The sequence below is a fragment of the Oenanthe melanoleuca genome, chromosome 4, assembly GCF_029582105.1.
Source record: "Oenanthe melanoleuca isolate GR-GAL-2019-014 chromosome 4, OMel1.0, whole genome shotgun sequence".
In the NCBI taxonomy this organism is placed as follows: Eukaryota; Metazoa; Chordata; class Aves; order Passeriformes; family Muscicapidae; genus Oenanthe; species Oenanthe melanoleuca.
Genome location: NC_079337.1, coordinates 12,494,738 through 12,512,903, shown reverse-complemented (window position 1 = coordinate 12,512,903; position 18,166 = coordinate 12,494,738). Strand labels below are relative to the sequence as shown.

The window sequence follows — 18,166 nt, the reverse complement described above, 5'->3', positions numbered from 1 at the left end:
ATCAGCAAAGCACCAATAAAGCACCTGGCAATCTGATTCAGCCAGGCAGAGCACTCCACAGCAGGTTGTAGCTCCATTAATGTTAAGTGCTGGTTGAGTAAGGCCAGGTTATTGAACCACAACTTAACAATTTACTCCCTCTGCAGACAACACGAGTACTGCACGAGCTCTGAATGTGCTGCAGCAATCCCTGTGCATGCTTGCCTTGCTGCAACACACATCTCATAAAACAGGAACATTTTTTATACAGTACATCCTTCTCTGTCTTCCAGTCCTCATGAAAACAGACTGAGCCACACTGTCGGAAAACACATAATGAAAATTTCTTCTGCTGTTAAAATCTGTGTGTTGAAGGTGACCCCACCTTCCTGTTTTTCAGAAAGCCATCAAAACAAGATTATCATAGTGAGATTCCAAATCACCTAAAGTTATACATAAAACTAGGCAACAACTATTAGCTACTATCAGAATTAAACTGATTTCCAACAGCCAAGCTCCACAAAGTCTAATGGTATCCAGCAGCAATTGGAATGTTTTGGAAATACACAACTTTATTTACCCCTGCACAAAGAAACAACCAAGCCCTAGATCCCAGCACCCAGCTTGACAACAGAGCTCTTACTTCCCCAGATGGGGAAGATCCATCCATCTCTGGAGCACAATTTTCCATTAATGTGGACTTCTCTGTGCCACAGCACAGGAGGCAATGGATATGTATAATTTTAAGAGGAAAATAAGGCATTATTTGCATTCGCATTCTAAGAGAAAATGCTTTATACAGACTTTGAACTTCTCAATAAAGAGCAATATAAAAACCCAGCATCCTCACCAAAATAACAGCAAAGAAAGCTGTAGAAAGTAAAAGGCTGTTCAATGCATGCTAGTATGCCCAAGGGAACATTTCAACCTCCCGGGCTGACATATTAATACAGACTTCAAATTTCTTTGCAAGAAATAAAGAATATGCAGAGGTCTCGGTTGTGTCAAGACTATACCCAAAGGTGCATTAAAAAAAGAGACACCAAATTATACAAGAGCCTACAAAAACAAGTATACCTTCTCAAATAGAAATAAAGGGAAAATATAGATTTGAAGCTATGGTCCATGGTATTAGAGAATAATTTCTGAAAAAGGTTTGCACAGTAAATCTTTGGGAAGATAAAGGGGAATACAGTCCTGCCAAGCATGGAGAATATTTTAACAGCACAGTCCTTTTCTCATAAAGTCCGTCAGCAAACAGAGGTCAAGGCCATTCATAAATTCTAAAAATAATATTTACCAGACCTTTATCTTTCTGGCAGGTATAATTCTGATAAGTGACTATTCTAGATAATATTTAACATAAAAGTTTATTTACAAAAATACTTGCAATAGCCTGAAATCAGATTTTAACCAGAATCAATTCAAGCCAGTAAAGGCTACAGGTAAATCAAGATCACGTTGTTGGGTTGCTTTCTTCTTTTGGGTTGGGTGGGATGAGTTTTTTGGGAGGCTTTTTAAAGCAGGACCTAAGAAATAAATACAGACGCATGTGAATGGCTCAGGAAGAGAGAGGTATAAGTCATCTCTAAAACACTACCAATGTCTGGTCAAAAATTTCTTGAAACAAAATTACAGATAAACATATGCAATTCATATCAAAACCCACTGAATTTTCTGAATAGCAGCACATCAAACTTTGTGAATTCTTCCCACACTGGATTACACCCGTGGAACTGCCAGGAAGAAGCAACAGTAGGAGTATCAGCCCTCTGTTTCTACCACAAGCACTGAAAAAAGCAAGTATGTGTTTGTACATACATGAGTTAATATGGAAATTAGAGGGGGAAGGCACATTTGCAAAAGTAGCTTCAGGTAAGGCTAATGCAGCAGAAAGGTCATCCTCCTCAATTTTTACTGTTGTTTTAAGCAACCATGACATTTCCATAGGCCCATTTTGAAAATCACACAACTGGCACAATACAAAACTGGGCTTAGGATAGAATCCCAATTAAGATGAGCATTGATCATCTTAAAGTGAAATCTTATCTGGATTTGTGTAGGTTCTCATCAATGACATCACACAATTGCACATACATTCTTTTTCAAGCCCACTTAGTTATTATTTCATTTAGAAACCAGTATTTCTTAGAAATGCCATTTGTGAAGGGAGGAATCTATACGCACAGCCAGACAAGTATGATTCACCCTTTATTAAAAATTACAAATGTAAAATTTTTCAAAAACAAAGACATGTTCTGCATGCATATCAGCAGAAGAAAAATATTTAAAAGAGAATACGGGAATTTGATTTTGGTTAAGAGGGTCTCATTCCCCAAATACCACAAGTTGCAATGTTACAGAAAAAGTTATTACCAAGTAACTTGAAAAGAACCATAACTGTGCACATCTAATAAAAGTAACTGAAGGGGAAAAAGATAAATGTCCTAGTGGCAGTAGGTGATTGGCACGGTCAACAAGGTAGCAAGGCATTTTAAATACCTCAACTATGGTTATTAGGCACTACCACCAAATGTAACTGATTTCAAAAAGAGGACACTCTTAACATGAAAAAAAAAAAAAAAATTTACAGCAATATTCTAAACAGTCATTATCAGTATGAAAAGTCAAAGTCATCTTCTTTTGGCCACCCACTCCTTTTCGGCATGTAAGCCGCAAGTCTGAGGCAGTTCAGAAAGGGTATGACATCCGGGTTCAGAAAATAATGCTGCTAAAACAAAACATATTCCATGCTGGTCATCTACTGGCTTCAGAGAACCATGTAGCTTTTTTTTTCCCCTTAACCTTACTCTTTGATTGTAGCCATTTATATTGCAAGTTAAGTACCCCTGAAAAAAAGACCAAGACTTAGAGTACCAGAAACTTTAAAATATTGCAAACTTCGAAGGGATAATCACATGCTATAGAGTCCACAAAATGTGTGATGCCTGATATGATTGACACATCAGGAAAAAAACCTGACTGGAAATAGCAAGGATCTGGTTTAGATGTAGAGGACAGAGGTGTGAAGCTGCTGCTCTTCTGAAGGAAGAAGTATTTTGCAATCTCCATACCACATGGATATGAAAAAGCTGAAACCAACCTTGGGATGTTGGGTCTGGCATGGTTTTAAGCTATGTGTGTTATATTACAACACCTCAGAGGAACAACTAATTTGAGCATGATTTCCTCTGTTCTAGCTGCAAGACAGCACAGAAATGAAGAGAAAAATAAAGATCAGCCTGAGGTTCAATAGCAAGGCTGAGCTTTTAACATGTGTGACATCTTATGTGGAGTCTTCATGACTTGTCTCACCAGCAGACAAGTATCTCATCAGGCACCTCTTCACTCAAATCTGCACTGCAAAAACGATCTCTACACCTTGAAAATTTTAAGGGCTTTGCACAAGTCCCTGGCTGCACTGTTGGCACAGAGCCATCTCCAGCCAGATTAAGAGCAACATTTAGTTAAATAATAAGGTTGAGTTCTGAGATTAGAAATGATGGCATGTCCTAATCTGGAGTACAGATCAGGATGCCTGGAGTGTTGCAACACTGCAGATCTCCATCACCTGAACAGAATTCCACACGTAACAGCTCTGAGCATAGAACATTCCAGGATTTCAATCCTGCTAAGTGGCAGCTACACTCACCTGCACATCCTACAGAGATACCAGCTTAGAGAACAAGGAGAGGAAAGTGCACCCAGCCTATGTCATCATCAAATCTGATTACATTTACTGATCCAGAGCTACCATGGACTAATGTCAGATCAGAAGACTCCTTTAAAAGCCTTATGAGAAACTGTCACTCCAAACACAACTACTGATGGCAACCATGCTCCTTCCTGAATTATTTCCTTGTTTATTGTGCTTGCAATGGAGGACAGCCTTGACTCAGCACAAGCACTCAGTCACACAAGAGCTCTCACAGCTGGCAGGAGCTACCTGTCCAAGCAACAGTGCTCAACCACAAAGGCAGTAAAATATTTGGTCTTTGTATTCAGGCACTCCATCACTCTTCTGGTGAACTTTTCTCACTATATAAATAATGCAATTTATGAAAATTTCATCAGATAAAATAACTAGAAACCAGTGACTCTGTCTTCCTTAATCCAAGAAAGTACATTTAAGCCACAACTGGATGATAACAAATATCCAGCTACGTGCAAAGTTCAGTATGATGACAGGTCACAGCCCTTTCAGGTTAAGTATATTAAGAAGTGCATTTCTTTTTGAGACCATATTGGAAATGGCCAAATAAAAAGTGAAGTATGGCCTACAAAATGATAGAGAGATTGCAGCAGTGCTGGACAGAACCGAGAATAAAATGAAAACAGGTAAAGTCTTTTTTTTTTTCTCCTTACAGGTTGACAGGCTGATTTCTCTCCTGAAAAGCACCATTATTTTAGATATTATGTTTTTCACTGCAACACTATTTTCAGAAATCTGTAGTATCATACAAATATGGAAAACACCACACATCCTCCTCACCCCACTCCAAGAATAAGGCAGATGCTTCATTCACCGAGGGCAGCTGCGTAGCTCGTGATGAGCAAGAAAAAAACCAGCTGAGAAAGGTAAATGCCAATCTGCTGCTGGCTATTTGAGCTTGGGCACAAGGCTTTGGTGAGCCTGCTGGGTACCTGGGTATGCTGGGCAACCATTTGAACTCACTCATAATGTCAGAGGCACTTCAGAGCTTGTACTATTGACTCTGAAACTAGATGGTTTAGGAGAGAAGGCATCCCTCACGAGATACAAGGACACCTGCTTGAAGAAGGACATGCTGCCATAGATCAGCCAGGAAACCCAAATTCAGATGGCACTTGCTCATTTCTCTCCCACCAAAAGTGAGGAGATCAGTTTATCCATTTCTCCCTTTCAAATGCATCAAGTTTTAACAGCCCTCCTCCTTCTGGAGGCATTTTTCTATATATATAAACCAAATGTTCCTACAGTTAAAATACAGAAATAATATGTTGCCACAGGCTTGTAACGTTTAGTTTTTCAAACTTAACCAGTTAAAGTCTAGTGCAAACACAGAACCATGCCTCTTCAAAAAACAGATTCCTGACACTATTGTTTTCTTATCCTCATCTCAATGTTTCATCTGAGGTACCACACATTCAAGCACTAGCTAAGAAAGAATAACCATTATAGGACACAAGAGAGCAATTCTACTAAGCTCTCATTATGGGAAAAACAACATTTGTAGTAGTAAGAGCTCATAAACATACTAAAGCTATACCTTCAAACCTAATAACAACAGAATATAATATGTTCTTCTTAAATATTAAAGCCAGCACTTCTTATTAAAGGCAGAGTAAAATACGGCAAGATAGCAACAAATCTAATAATAGCTGAAATTCAAACAAAGAATTATGCACCAGACTGAGAAATACCACCCTGCTCCTCATTTTAATTCACGCCTTGTTTGTTTAATGCAGGGGAAGAAAGGAGGAAAAAAAAAAAAAAAAAAAAAAAAAAAGAAGTAATTTGCCAGCTCACCTGGACACGTTTTCTGGAATGTACTCTAGAACTGGATACCCATCACTTCTTCTGGATGCCAACTCTGAATGCGACTTCCAGGTCTCCACAAGCGTGCTGACAGCAGGGAAGGAGCTCAAGTGCTGAAATGTCTGCTCTCGAGCAACCGGCCGCGACAGGGATATGGTGCCCTGGGCACCGATCCTGTAGTGAAATGACTGTCCACCTGAATTTACCCCCACAATGGCAGAGGATGGTATGCTGTTCTCTTGGTAATAGCTGCCATCATCAGGCTCCTGCTTAATCCCCACGCGGAGGCCTGGGTTTGGAAAACCGCTACCTTCGCAATTTCCATCAAACGAAGAAACAGGTGGTCCTAAAATCCCAGAAAGAGAGTAATAGTCTTTGTCATCCATAAAAGAAAAATACGAGCCATCTGTGAATGGGAAAGGATTCACTGTTTGATTCCCTTTAAAGGAGGCACCAGAACAAGGATGCTTGGCCGACTCTTGCTTCACTGGTACTGAGAAGGGGGAATCGGAGTTGATTTTGCTGCTGCTGTCGCCGATGCAGGCGCTGCCGAAGGACCCGTCTGGCTCGGGCTTTATGAACTGAACAAGGTTCATCTGGCTGTTGTTGGAGATGGCGTTCTCCATTTCCTCCATCTTAGGAAACGGGAGTTCTTGAGCACCCTTGTCTTTTGTTTCCGGACTAGGAACGGTGTCTTGGCTTCTGCTAGGCCCCACTGGCGTGCCGGAAGGCGGGAAGCCTATGGAGCTGTTTCCGGGGCTGCAGATGGACGATCCCACAGTGCTAACCGCCGGACTGGAACGCGTGGACCTGTTGTTGGCATTGGAAGGGCTGGCAATGGAGCTCCTGGAGTTCAGGTTCGCGGGGCTGGACACAGAAGACCGCATAGTGATATTGTTGGGACTCGAGACGGGAGATTTGACGCTGCAGTGGCTGGGAGGGCTGGAAATCGGCGACTTCATGCTACTGATAGGGCTGGAAAGCGGCGAGCCGACGTTGCTGACGTGCGCGGGGCTGTGCAGCAGGGAGCCCCGGCTCTCCACGTTGGGCGAGCGCGACAGAGGGGTGCCCTGCCCCAGGGGGCTGTGCATGGCAAAGCTCCCAAAGCTGGCGGTGGTCGAGGACACGGAGTTGACTCCCGCGGGGCTGCACACAGAGGAGGCCATGTTCTGGGGGCTGCAGCCCGAGGGGCTTTTCTCTTGACACATGAGAGGGCTTTTGACAACAGCGTGCATGGCGCCGCCGTTCACGGTGCTCCCGGAGTCCGACATCAAGGACCTCAAGGGCCTGCTGGCGCTGTGGAGCGGAGAGGAGCAATGGCCGTTCTCCTTGTAGAGCTTCACCAGCTGCTCCACATTCTGGTAGATCTTCCCTGGGCTCCCCTGGTTCTGCTGATCGTAGTGGTAATCGGCGTCTCGTATGGAATCCATATACAAACCCATGGATTCGGCCACCGTCGCCGACAGCTCCTTGGACTCCGTTTCGGTTTTGATGTCAGAGGGCAGAAGACCAGGCTGGCTGTTGTCTTGCTGCAGGCAGGAGAGTAGCTCAGGTTTTTCTTTGCCGTTTCCTTGAGCGCTGCTGTTTGCGAAAGTGCCGGCGGCGCAGCTTACGTTTACAATCTCCATGTAGTTACTGTCATCAGCCTGCTCTCCAGCACCTATGGAAGAATACTCCACAGACTGAGAAACTTGACCCCACCGTCTCTCCATATCTAAGCCTTCTGGGTAGCTGTGGTATCCTTTTGTCTCCATAACTAGCAAAGACATATATAAAAAAGTAAAATTAATGACAGGACAGTGCGACTTCCTAAGGAAATTTCCTAATTTCCTAAGGAAACAAGGCGTATCCGCTTTCTCCGTCTATCCTCCTCTCTCTCTCTGCCTGCCAGTCCCATTTCCCTGCCCCATCCATCATCTCTCAACCATTTGTCCAATTTCAATCAAACTGAGGGAAAAGGTCTCATGGATATGACAGCCCTACGGGTTCAGGGAGAAAACAGCTCAGCAGTTAGGGAACACCCAAATTATTGCTCCCAGCTCTGCCCCAAAAGGAAAAGCTTGGCAATGTCAGCACAACCGCCCACCCTCGCTGGCCACAGCCCCATGGCCAGTGCCAGCTGTACCAGGGGCTGTCCCTCACGGAAAAATAGAAAGGAGGAGTAAGGAAGGAGAGGATCCAGAGAGGTCCTGGAAGGATCCAGAAAGGACATGCTGATGGCAGGCAGGAGGCAATCCCTGTGGAAGTTGCTCATTCCAGCTCTGCTCCTCCAAGAACCGTCCACTGCCATGTTACAGGGACAACAAAGCAAGGGAGATTGCTGCTTTAAGGGGGTTTCCCCTCATCATCCTCACCATCCAGTGTAACACAGGATGCTTTAGAAGGAACCAGTGGTTCTGAGGGGCTGGGAGCTGACTCGCCTCTTCCCAGCTATACAAACTTCTTGGACAACCTCCCAAGGAGACATGAAGGCATGGGAAGAGAAGTAGGGCAGAAGATCAGTAGGAAACATTTCTGCCACAGAGGAATGGGATCAGACTAGCTGGGAATGCACGGCTATTAAACAGATCCATAACTCTGACAACTCTGCAAACCTCCATGGCAGCCAGCAAGAGAAATACATAAAGAAAAGTAAGCCCAGCTCTAAAATGGATCCTAAAAAAATCCCTGCCATCCCACATGCTGCTTTCGCGAGGTAAGGAGCAAAATGCATGACCTAATCTCCAATAACCTGAAAACCACATACAAGTAACAACAATTTTTAATTTTTTAAGGATTTGGCTCATGGTATCATTAGAACTGCAGAAACTCAAGTGCCAACAGTTACAATATCAATACTATGCAAATATTTTTTCCTTTCAGAATGCATTCATTTTCCGATATTTAATTGAGTGTTCAACCCCTTTACTTAACACTACCTAACTATGCTATTTTGAGATAAATTATAAAAACAAAACAAAAAAACCTTAAACTGAATTACTTGAATACCTCTTTGCCCTTACTTAGTTGGAACTATAGCCCAATGCCTACACTTCCCTCAAACACAAATTTTATTAGAACCTAGAATTATGTGTCTCACATCATCATGTATATCAAATCACATTCCTATAGTCTAAAATTTTCAGACAGAAGTGCCTAATTCCACATAAAGTCACTCCCAGATAATCACCTACCCCTGATTTAAGTGCTGAGCAAGCCTAATTCCTAGAGAAATCAATTGCAGCTGTGAGTGACCCGCATTTATGAAAACCAGGAAACTTGTTAAGGCTTAAAATTAGGATGCAAGTTAAAATTAACTCTCAGAAACACCAGCAGAACCACTGCATAGCAAGAAATCTCTGTTACAGGCCTAACATTACACCCGTGTTTGAGCTTTGTAGTGACTTCTCCCACAGCAGTAAAATTCAAACTTCCTACATAATCAATAGGCGAGCACACTCTAAAACTTCAGTGAATAAAAATCTGGGTCACACAAAGGAAAATAAATTAGAAAATGCCCTGATCCTGCACTTGCAAAGGCTGGTAAATATAGCCAAGAGGATCAAAAAGCAGCAGAGATTATTTGTGGCCTGATACAAGTCCAGTTTAAAATGACAGATATAAATCAGGGACAATGCAGCAGCAAACGGATTTTTTGGGAGTGCTGGTTTCTGTCACCTCCAAGTGCCTCGGGGGATACCAGAACCAAATTAACCATCTCAGGGGTTACTGGTAGCATTAGGGTTTGGTTTTGTTCTTTTAGGCAGAACTTATTACAACTTGACTAGCACATCTATCCACGGAATCCACACTTCACCTACTGCACACACACGCCTTTTTACTAACTTTCGCCAAACAAATCTGACTGCGGGCTAAACCATCCACGGGCAGCCACAACTAAAGCTCAGAGTCACATATCGGAACCAAGATCATCTCTATGTGACACTTTACAAAGCAGGACACACTGCGAGCACAGCAGCTTATCCAGACTCCCTCTCGGAAGAGCTCCCGAGACACTGAGCTGTCTATTTCACCCCAAACATATCAACAAACACAGCCCTCCGCAGCACAACCTCCGATCAATCAGGCATGAAAACAGTCTCGCAGCAACAGCCAAATAAAAAATTAAATGGTACCTGGTATCCCTGCAACCAAAAGGTCACCTAGATACGGGAAAACCTGAAGTAAGCCCAGTTTCACACAAAAAAAAAAATAAAATAAACGGTGGCTCAAGCGGCCGCCCACTTCTTAATTCTACGTGTTTGTAAATGAAATTTCCTTGAAGTTTCACTGTCTGCCAGCCACCTCGCTGACACCAGACTGCCCAGCGGACCTGAGTTTCACGCCGGGCTGGGTTTTTCCCCCTTTCCCCAGGGTACCGGAGCGGCACGGCCGCCCACGGCCCCGAGCGGAGCGCGGCGCGGGTGCCCCCGTCCCCAGCGCTCACACCCACGCAGGCAGCGCCGATTTCCCTATTTACACGGCTCCAGGAGCATCACCGCAGCTCCCAGGGAGCAGCCACGCTCTGCCCCCCCGCCAGCCCGCTCTCCCGCAGGTGCAGCCCGCGCTGTCACGCGTGGGGGAGCCCGGCAGTGCCCGGAAGCTCGCTCCTTCCCTTCCCTGCCTGCCTGCCAGGAGTGCGCGGGGGAGGCAGGGGGGATCCCGCAGCCCGACCCCGCTCCCGGCCGAGCCCGCGCGATGCAGAAAAGCGCTTTTCCCCCGTGCAAACGCCGCTCCCCGCCCCCGACGGCGGCGAGGCTCCGGCCCCGCGGCTCCCGGCACACCGGGGAGCGGAGCGGTGCCCCGGCCCGGCCCCGGTACCTGTTGCGGCGGGCGCGCCCCGACCCCCGGGCGCGGAGCGGAGCGCAGGGCGGGCGGCGCGGCTCCCCCGCCTCCCCCGCCTGCCCGCCCGCCCGAGGCGCGCCGCGCCGCCCGGTGACACGGAGCGGCACCCGGGAGGGGACGGGAAAAGGTGCCAAGTCCTTTAAAAACATGTCACATGCCCACATAAAGTTCAAGTTTACGTCCCGCCCGCCGCCCGGCGCGATTGGCGGGCGCGGCGCGGAGCGCGGCGCGGCCGGGCCCAGGCGGGAGCGCCATTGGCCGCGGCGCGCCGTCACTCACCCGCCGGGCGACATGACTGATACAAAGTTGCTGCGACACAGCCGGGGAAACGCATCTCCTTAAAGCCGCAGGGACCGCGCGGCCCCCGCGCTCCGCCCGCCCGCCCGGGCTCCCCGCGGCCGCCCCGGGCCCCCGGCACAGGTGAGGGGCGCGGCCGCCCCCGCCCGCTGCCCGCGCCGGGCATCGCCTCCCGCTCCGCCGGCCCGGGGTTTCCGCCTGTCAGCGGCGCATGAATGCGCACCGTGCCGATGCGGCGGCGATTTAACCGGGGAAATGTTTTTAAATGATGATAATTAGGTGGAGGTGGAAAAGAAAGGAGAAAAATGTAGGAAATAAAAAGAAAAGGAAAAAAAAAAAAAAAAAAAAAAAGAAGGAGCTGAGGAGCGACGGCGGCGGAGCGCAGGAGGGTTCAAGGACTCGTCCTCCGCTCCCCGCCGGGCTGGCTCCGCTCCGCGGCAGCCGCGCATCCCGCCGGGCGCCCCGCCCGCTGCCTCCCCCCGGCCAGAGGAGCCGCCGGAACGACCCCTGGCCCCGGGGCTGCTGCCACCTCCCATTCCCCACTGTCCCCCTGAGTCCCAGCTGCAGGAATACCCTTTTCCCAGACAAGCCGAAAAAAAATAAAAAAGAAAGGGAAAAAAGCCGCCAAGCAAACTTTGAGGCGATGCGCTCCCAACTCGCTCCCTAAATACCGCCCCCAGCCCCCGGTCAGCGGCCCCGGAGAGCCCCGCTGCCGGCCCCAGGTGCGCCCACGGCCCCGCGGGGTGACAGCGGTGTCCCCGGAGCGGGGCGGGGGGCTGAGCCCGCCGGGCACCGCGCACCTTCTCCCGCAACCGCCCGTGCGCGCCCGCAGGGACCCCGCGTGTGCTGCTGCGGGTCCCGCTCCAGAGTCACGGCGAAAGCGCCGACATCCCCAGGATTTGGGGTGTCACGTGCCCCTCTCGTTTTCCCATTCTGCCAGCTATCGACCCACACTCACGGGCCGAGGCGGCGGCTCCCAGCGCCCGCGGCGCGACCCGCGGAGGAGCAGCCGCCGCCGCGCTTCCCCGCGGGCGCTGGCGAGCAATGGACGTGTCCTTCCCGCGAAGTTTTCACGGATGGGGACGGGACTAGCCGTGACCTGGATACGCCGGCCGGTGTGCCGGACACCCGCCCCGCTGCCCCCCGCCCCGCGCAAGGCTCCGCGCTGCACTCACTCACCTCCCCTACGACATGGTGGCGCGGCGGGGGGAGGAGGCGCGGCCCCCGGCTACTGGCAGCGAACCATCCGGGAGCCCGCACCGCCACCCAGGGTAAAAAAAAAAAAAAAAAAAAAAAAAAAAAAAAAAGAAAGTACGCGGAGGAAGCACCGGGAGCGCGGCCGGGCGGCGGGAGGGAGCTGCGGCAGGCGGCGGGGTGCCCGCGGCTCGGCTCGGCTCGGCTCGGCTGGCGGACAGCTCCCACCATGGACGCCTAGGTGGGTGGGTGTTCCCGCGGGTCACACCCTCGCCCGCCGGCGGAGGGGAACGGGGGGTGGATCCAGCACCGGTGCGGGAGGAAAGGGGATTTTGGGGGTGGGGGGGGGAAGAGAAAAAGGGGGCGGAGAGGGAGGGAGAGAGACACCCTCCCAAAAAAAAAAAAAAAAAAAAAGAAAAATCAAAAAACGAACCCGAAAAAAATAAAATTAAACTTATGTCATTCCAGGTAAAACTCCCATCTGCGCCACCAAGGAAGAGGAGGGAGGAGAGTGGCGAGGGTGTAAACTTTTTCCTCCCCCCCCGCCCCCTCCGGTGCCGCCCGGCCCCTCGCAGCGCCCGGCGCCCCCGCCGCCCCCTCCCGCTCCGCCCGCCCCGGCGGCTCCGGCGGCTGCGGCGGCTCCCGGCGCCGCGGGGTTTCTCACGCACGGAGCCCGCCGCCGCCGCCGCGGTTCCTGGTTCGCGGAGCCGCCGGAGGAAGGGAAGGAGGGCGGGCGGCGGGGGAGGAGGAGTGTCTCCCCGTGCCCTTCCCCAGGCGGAGCGTCTCTCCCGGCCCTGGCGGCGGCGGAACACCCCTCCGTCCCTCCCTCCCTGCCTCTCTCCGCGCTCCGACCGCCCCGCTCGGCCCCCGGGCGGGCTGCGGGGAGCGGAGCGCCCCTGGACGGGATTGCGGGAGGAGGCTGTGCCCCCCCCTTCCTCCGCCGGGCCTGCGCCTTCCATCCCCGGCGCTGCCGGGCGGGGGGAGCCGGTCCCCGCTGCCCCCCGGCGTGCCCTTGTGTCCCGGGATACGGGCAAGGAGCGGGAGCATCCGCAAACCCGATTCCAGATACCAACAGAAAAATCGGTGCTAACAGCGATGCCGGCTTTAAAATAATGTTTCACTTGTGGCTAAGGTCTTTTAGAACAGATTATATTTGAGTTCAGGGCATTAAATGTCTCTTCATTTAAACATCTTAAAGGAAAAAAAACTAGGCGCTGGAGGAAGGAAAAACTTGGCCCTATTTTAACAGCCTCGATGCAAGTCTTTAAAGGTGGGAATTCGCCGGGAATTCTACCTGAGCTGAAGTCTGTGGGATTGGGGCCTTGGAAAAGGCGATATTTTATCAGCTGTTGTTTGTATCCGCCAAAGTTTGTGGGTAACTCGATAAATGTTAAACAGGGAAGCAGAAAGTGCTGGTGAGGCCAGACTCTGAGATAACGGCACATTCAATAGCTTAATTTCACAATTAGTTTACTGTATTATTGGAAGCAAATCATATTTCACTGTGCCTACACTAGTGCTCTATTTTTAGCCATAATCTAGCTAAAAAGGAGGAACCTACTGAGATGTATTATAACATCGAACGTGAACAATTCTGTTCTCTTTTTACTCATTTCGTGTCATACATCTGGTTTGGAATACAGCTCATTAATCGGACAGAACTACCGCGGATGGGCTGGAGGCAGCAATTCCAAGGCAGAGGAAAGTTCCACACAACTCTGCAAGGAGCCCAGCAACTCACAGCCATGCAAAAAGCATCCAAGCACACTGTCTGCTCTCCCAAGAACTGGCATAGCCAGAACAACTATTTTTTATTAATTTAGAATTACAGTGTATTTGGCTCTTTGGTTGCCTTTTTTTTTTTGTTTGTTTTACTTTTCTTGATTTTTTTTTTTTTCCCAAGACGAAGTTGAAAATGAAAAAAGCATTTGGAATGCTTGGACATAGCCTCAGACTTTGTGCTGCATCATCTTTTTTATTATATTTTTAAGAACAAAAAGGAGATAGAAAATAAAATTGGGGGAATATACCAGTCTACTACCTTAGTACCAAGCATTTGATCCCCACCCTTTCCCCTGTGATACAGACAGAGATGGCTGCTGCAAGAATAAAGCACCTTTCACGGTATGTGCAAGATGCTCACGGATTTTCCACAAATTCAGTAGAAACCTCATTTGTTTTCTGCCTGTGGTTCACAGGAGCACTTAGCTTTTTAGTGGTTGACACTATATCTATTTTTAGCAGCATTTTAACAGCTGTCACCAACAAATACGATCCCATCTTGAACGAGGAGGGGAGTTTATCTGTTTTATTTTAAAAAATCAGACTACATAATTGTCGGATTATAAAATGCAATTTGGATCTTTATCTGTGAAGAGAAAAGGCTATCTCTTCTCATTATGCCAATTCCATGGGAGAGGGAAAAAAGGGGGGATGCATAGTGGGCTTGATAAAGTAACGATAGGGCTTTGCAAGGTTTGGAAATGATGTTATTGAAAGGCATAGCAATGCACATATAGCACATTTCAGATTTGGTTGAAAGTGGTCCTGTTTTGCTGCCTTTGCAGCTGTGCTGCGATGGGGGAAGCCGCAAAGAGTCGAGTCATAGTTTTCCAAGTAGGTCAAGAGGAGCAGCACGGACACCTCCAAAGGGCCATTCTCTTCCCTCATATTAGATTTTGTATGAGGTTAACTCATGTCAGGCACACGACACCAAAAGCAGCAGACAGACAAGTGTTAGTTAAGGCACTCTTGCAGCAGATGTCATCTGTGTTCCTAAAGACAGGGGCAAATTTGCTGTGGATAATGCATTACACAACAAGACAAGGCTGGAAGTCGGCAAGTGTGGAATTGTACCTCCTCCCAGGCTCAGAAGAGCGAGTGAATTGGTGTTAGGGGCTGCAGGAGCAGCAGTGTAGTGTAAAAGCAGCCTACTGTACTGTCTTACTTAGAGGTCATGTGCCCTATTTTGAGAACTGAAGCAAAGCGGATGAAGTTTTGAGTCGGTTCCAACTAAGGCAGCTGGGCATTTCCCACTTCTCTGCAGCTCCAGCTCCAGCCCAGGAATGCAGGCAATCACATGGCCACATGTATTATTGCTTTACCCGACTTTACTCACCGGAGATTTAATTTTTGTGCCATTTGGCTCATATGGGTTTGATTAGTTGGGATTTGCAGCTGGTCGGGAGTAGTTGCGTCTTGGGAAGACATTGGAAAAACATTGGGGATGACAGGTGAGAGTTTACTTTCCCTGACCAACAGGCTTGAGTCTTCCAAGAGAGGAGCCCAGAGTCTTCTCTGACTTGCCAGTTAATTGTGTTAAAGCTAATTTCCCAAGCTGTGCTGAAAGTCTTTAGAATTCTTTACAAGACTAAAAGTAAGTAAGCATGTTTTCTGTATGGTATGTTTATGTTCTCTAGAGGATATCAACATTTTATCTATTTAGTCTAATTTTGAACAATTTTGTTTTCTAATTATAGATAAATCCTTTAGCTGAGCAACAGAACATGTTCCCTTTTAACCTGTATTCTTTCTTTTCTACTTTTTTTTGTCTTTTTTTTTTTTAATGCTCTTTAATGGCCCTGTTGTAACTGTGGTTGAACCACATCTAAGTATAGTACAAGTGCATTTCTAATGCACATTGGCATTAGCAACCACTTGCTTGTGCAAAGGGCCAAGACATGCATTTAAGAACACCTATTTCCAATACATTTTGAATCACAGTTTTGTTTACTATTAGCACCAGTAGTTTCATCTGCTTTGAAATAAAAACATCCCACAGGGAGTTGCTTGCTGTGGATAATAGATCTCGTAGACTGTGGCAGGACAAGCAAATCATAAAGAGTAACACATGGGCAGTACTTTGTATTTTCTGGAGCTTTAATATTGCCACATATGTTTACATAGTTTATATTCAGCTTCTCTCTTGCTCTTGCACTATTTCTTGTAAGAAAATGCAATTTGTAAAAAAATTGCCATTGCCACAGAATGCAGCCTTATCTCAACATTAACGAATTCCCAAGCAATAAAAGGTAGTGGCAGCTAATTGTATCTTAATATTTATCTACTACCTACTGGCATTTTTACAGTATCAAATGGTAACTCATGCAGTAATCTGATAAAAATTTTGTAGTAACCATAATAGTACTGCACCTGTGCCAAAAACTCAGACACAGTGTTTAACAGCAGTAAAAAGAGCAAATAGCACCCTCCAGCACTTAATAAACATATCAAATGCAAATTGGAGGAAATTATTTAATCAGTCTATAGGCTAGTTAATTTTGATGATTATTCACAGTTCTAGTAGCAATACTTAAAGTGGAATAAGTTAGTACCAAAATTGTCATGACACCAAGGTCATAAGCAGAATTTGAAACTTGCTGCATGGAGGAAATTATCTTCCTGATTGAATGAAGGTGCAGCTTTAAAGCTCCTACAGCAAAAGGAGAATTCTTATGCAATTTTCCAGATTCTTCTCTAATCCTGAAATTGCCTGCTCTCGGATATTATGCAATGAGAGAGATGGTTTGATATTAACCTGATCAAATTCATATTGAGACTTGAAAAACCTTTGTTTTCTACCTTTTTTAAAATCTGTATTTCCTGGAGAAGAAAGATTTCAGCTGGACTCTCCCCAAAGCGTACAGTGAAGAAGAGACTGAGAAGAGCAATGCTGTGAAGCTAAGAGAATGAGGAAGAAACATGTGCAAGATAGAAAAGGGAAAAAAAATTCTTTGGTGGATCTTTTGAATTTTGGTGGAAGTTGCACTGCTTTCCTAAACAGATGTGTTTTGTTGATATTGTTCACATATTAAACTCTCTTCCTTTGTAGGCTATGATCCAGCTCAAGGAGCTCATTCAATGTGTCCCCTGGGCTCACTCTTGCACAGCATGGGGAGTTGGTCCTTGTCAGATGCACGTTGATGTACACAGGTTTGGGTAAAAAAGGAACATATTTGTCACAAGGAACCATAAGTCAGTGTTCTGAGAGCGGGTCTTGGCTTTGAAGATCAAGGTCACACCAGAATTTGTCTGGCCAAGACTAAATATCTGGTAATGAAAATCATTTCTTCCAGCATTTTCCCTCTGAACTCACCAGGACTTGGCACACAAGCCAGGAGTGACAGAAATTTTGGCACATTGGATTGGTTTGTCCCTAGTGATTTTCAGGAGAGAGTAGGTACCCTCACCAACCCTGTTGCCTGGCTGTGGTTCATTCTCTTTTGCTTTAAACCAACTCAGCTCGGTTTCCACAAAGGGAAACCTGCTCCCTCTGTCAGTGCTTGTGCAATCCTGGCACCTGCAGCATCCAAGTACCACACAGCCCCATTTCTTCTGAGTTCTAGAAAGAAGAGCAGCATTATCAGCATTTTGTAGGCAGGGAGTGGAGGAACAAAGAGATTGCAGTGTTTATCTCAGGCCACTGAGAAGGTTACAAAGTACGAAGCTCGTTACTTCCCAAATCACAGATCACTGCCTTCCACTGTAGGACCAGGGTTCCTTTTCAGTCATGGCCTTCCCAGGAATGCTGCCTGAGCGTGAGTGACGTAGAGGTGCAGCACTTCTGGTTGTCTGGGAAGGAAAATGTGCCATGCTCTGAATGGATTCACGGTTGGAATGAATTTTAGAAACCCCATATGGTTGGGGCTTTTACCGTGTGGATTAGCAGCAGCCCCTGAAGATTGGCATTACCTTCCCTGCCTGCTCAAACCTGGTCAAAAGAGTCACATTCCATGAATGTGCAAGAATTTCTGGCATGAATTCTTGTACATGCACATTTGCATTTTGGCTTCTGTGCATGCTGTTCATGCACTCACCACCTTGAACTCTGCTTTTCATGAGTAATTCTGACCAAAAAAAAAAAAGAAAAAATCGTTCCTTCATATATACACATAAAGGAAGCACATAAGAGGCCAAATGAAAGTAATTTTGGAAGTTTTTTTCATTATTTATTCATTTTGCATTCCATTCTCAGCCCTGGCTAGACCCTCACAGAGTAGAAATTATGAACCTCTCTCAAGATTTCTAAAGGAAGATCAGCCAGGACTCAAAGGAAATCTTGTTTAAGAGTCAAAGTTGTTCCAGGGCAGGACTCATAGAGGCTTTAGCAAACAAGAATTTCTCCTGGCATGGTTCGTTTATGTCCTCTATGCATGACTTAAAATTGAAAACATGAGCCTATCAGAAATCTTTTGTGTTCAACAGCTGCATGGAAGACATGACTACTTCCAAATGTAAGAGCAGGTACTGATCCTTTTAATCTGGTTGCTTAGTCCTGCTCTAGGCAGAAGACACCTGTCACTGTGGTGCTAGTCCTGCAGGACTTTTCAAGTCCTAACCATTACCCTTTTCTGT

The 18,166-nt window shown here is 47.0% G+C and overlaps 1 protein-coding gene across 4 annotated transcripts in view; it reads right to left on the bottom strand.

Moving 5' to 3' along the window:
* NR3C2 (nuclear receptor subfamily 3 group C member 2) overlaps positions 1–11,915 on the bottom strand; it is a 183,672-nt gene extending 171,757 nt beyond the window's left edge. Inside the window, exons 1-2 of one of the 4 annotated variants that reach the window (XM_056490794.1) lie at positions 11,798–11,915; positions 5,489–7,253 (exon numbers count right to left, since the gene is read on the bottom strand). In XM_056490794.1, the coding sequence (XP_056346769.1) occupies positions 5,489–7,251 (1,763 nt within the window). In that variant the 5' untranslated portion in view covers positions 7,252–7,253; positions 11,798–11,915. The other 3 variants (XM_056490797.1, XM_056490795.1, XM_056490793.1) reach the window with 3 other exon arrangements.
* Positions 11,916–18,166: the final 6,251 nt, after the last annotated feature.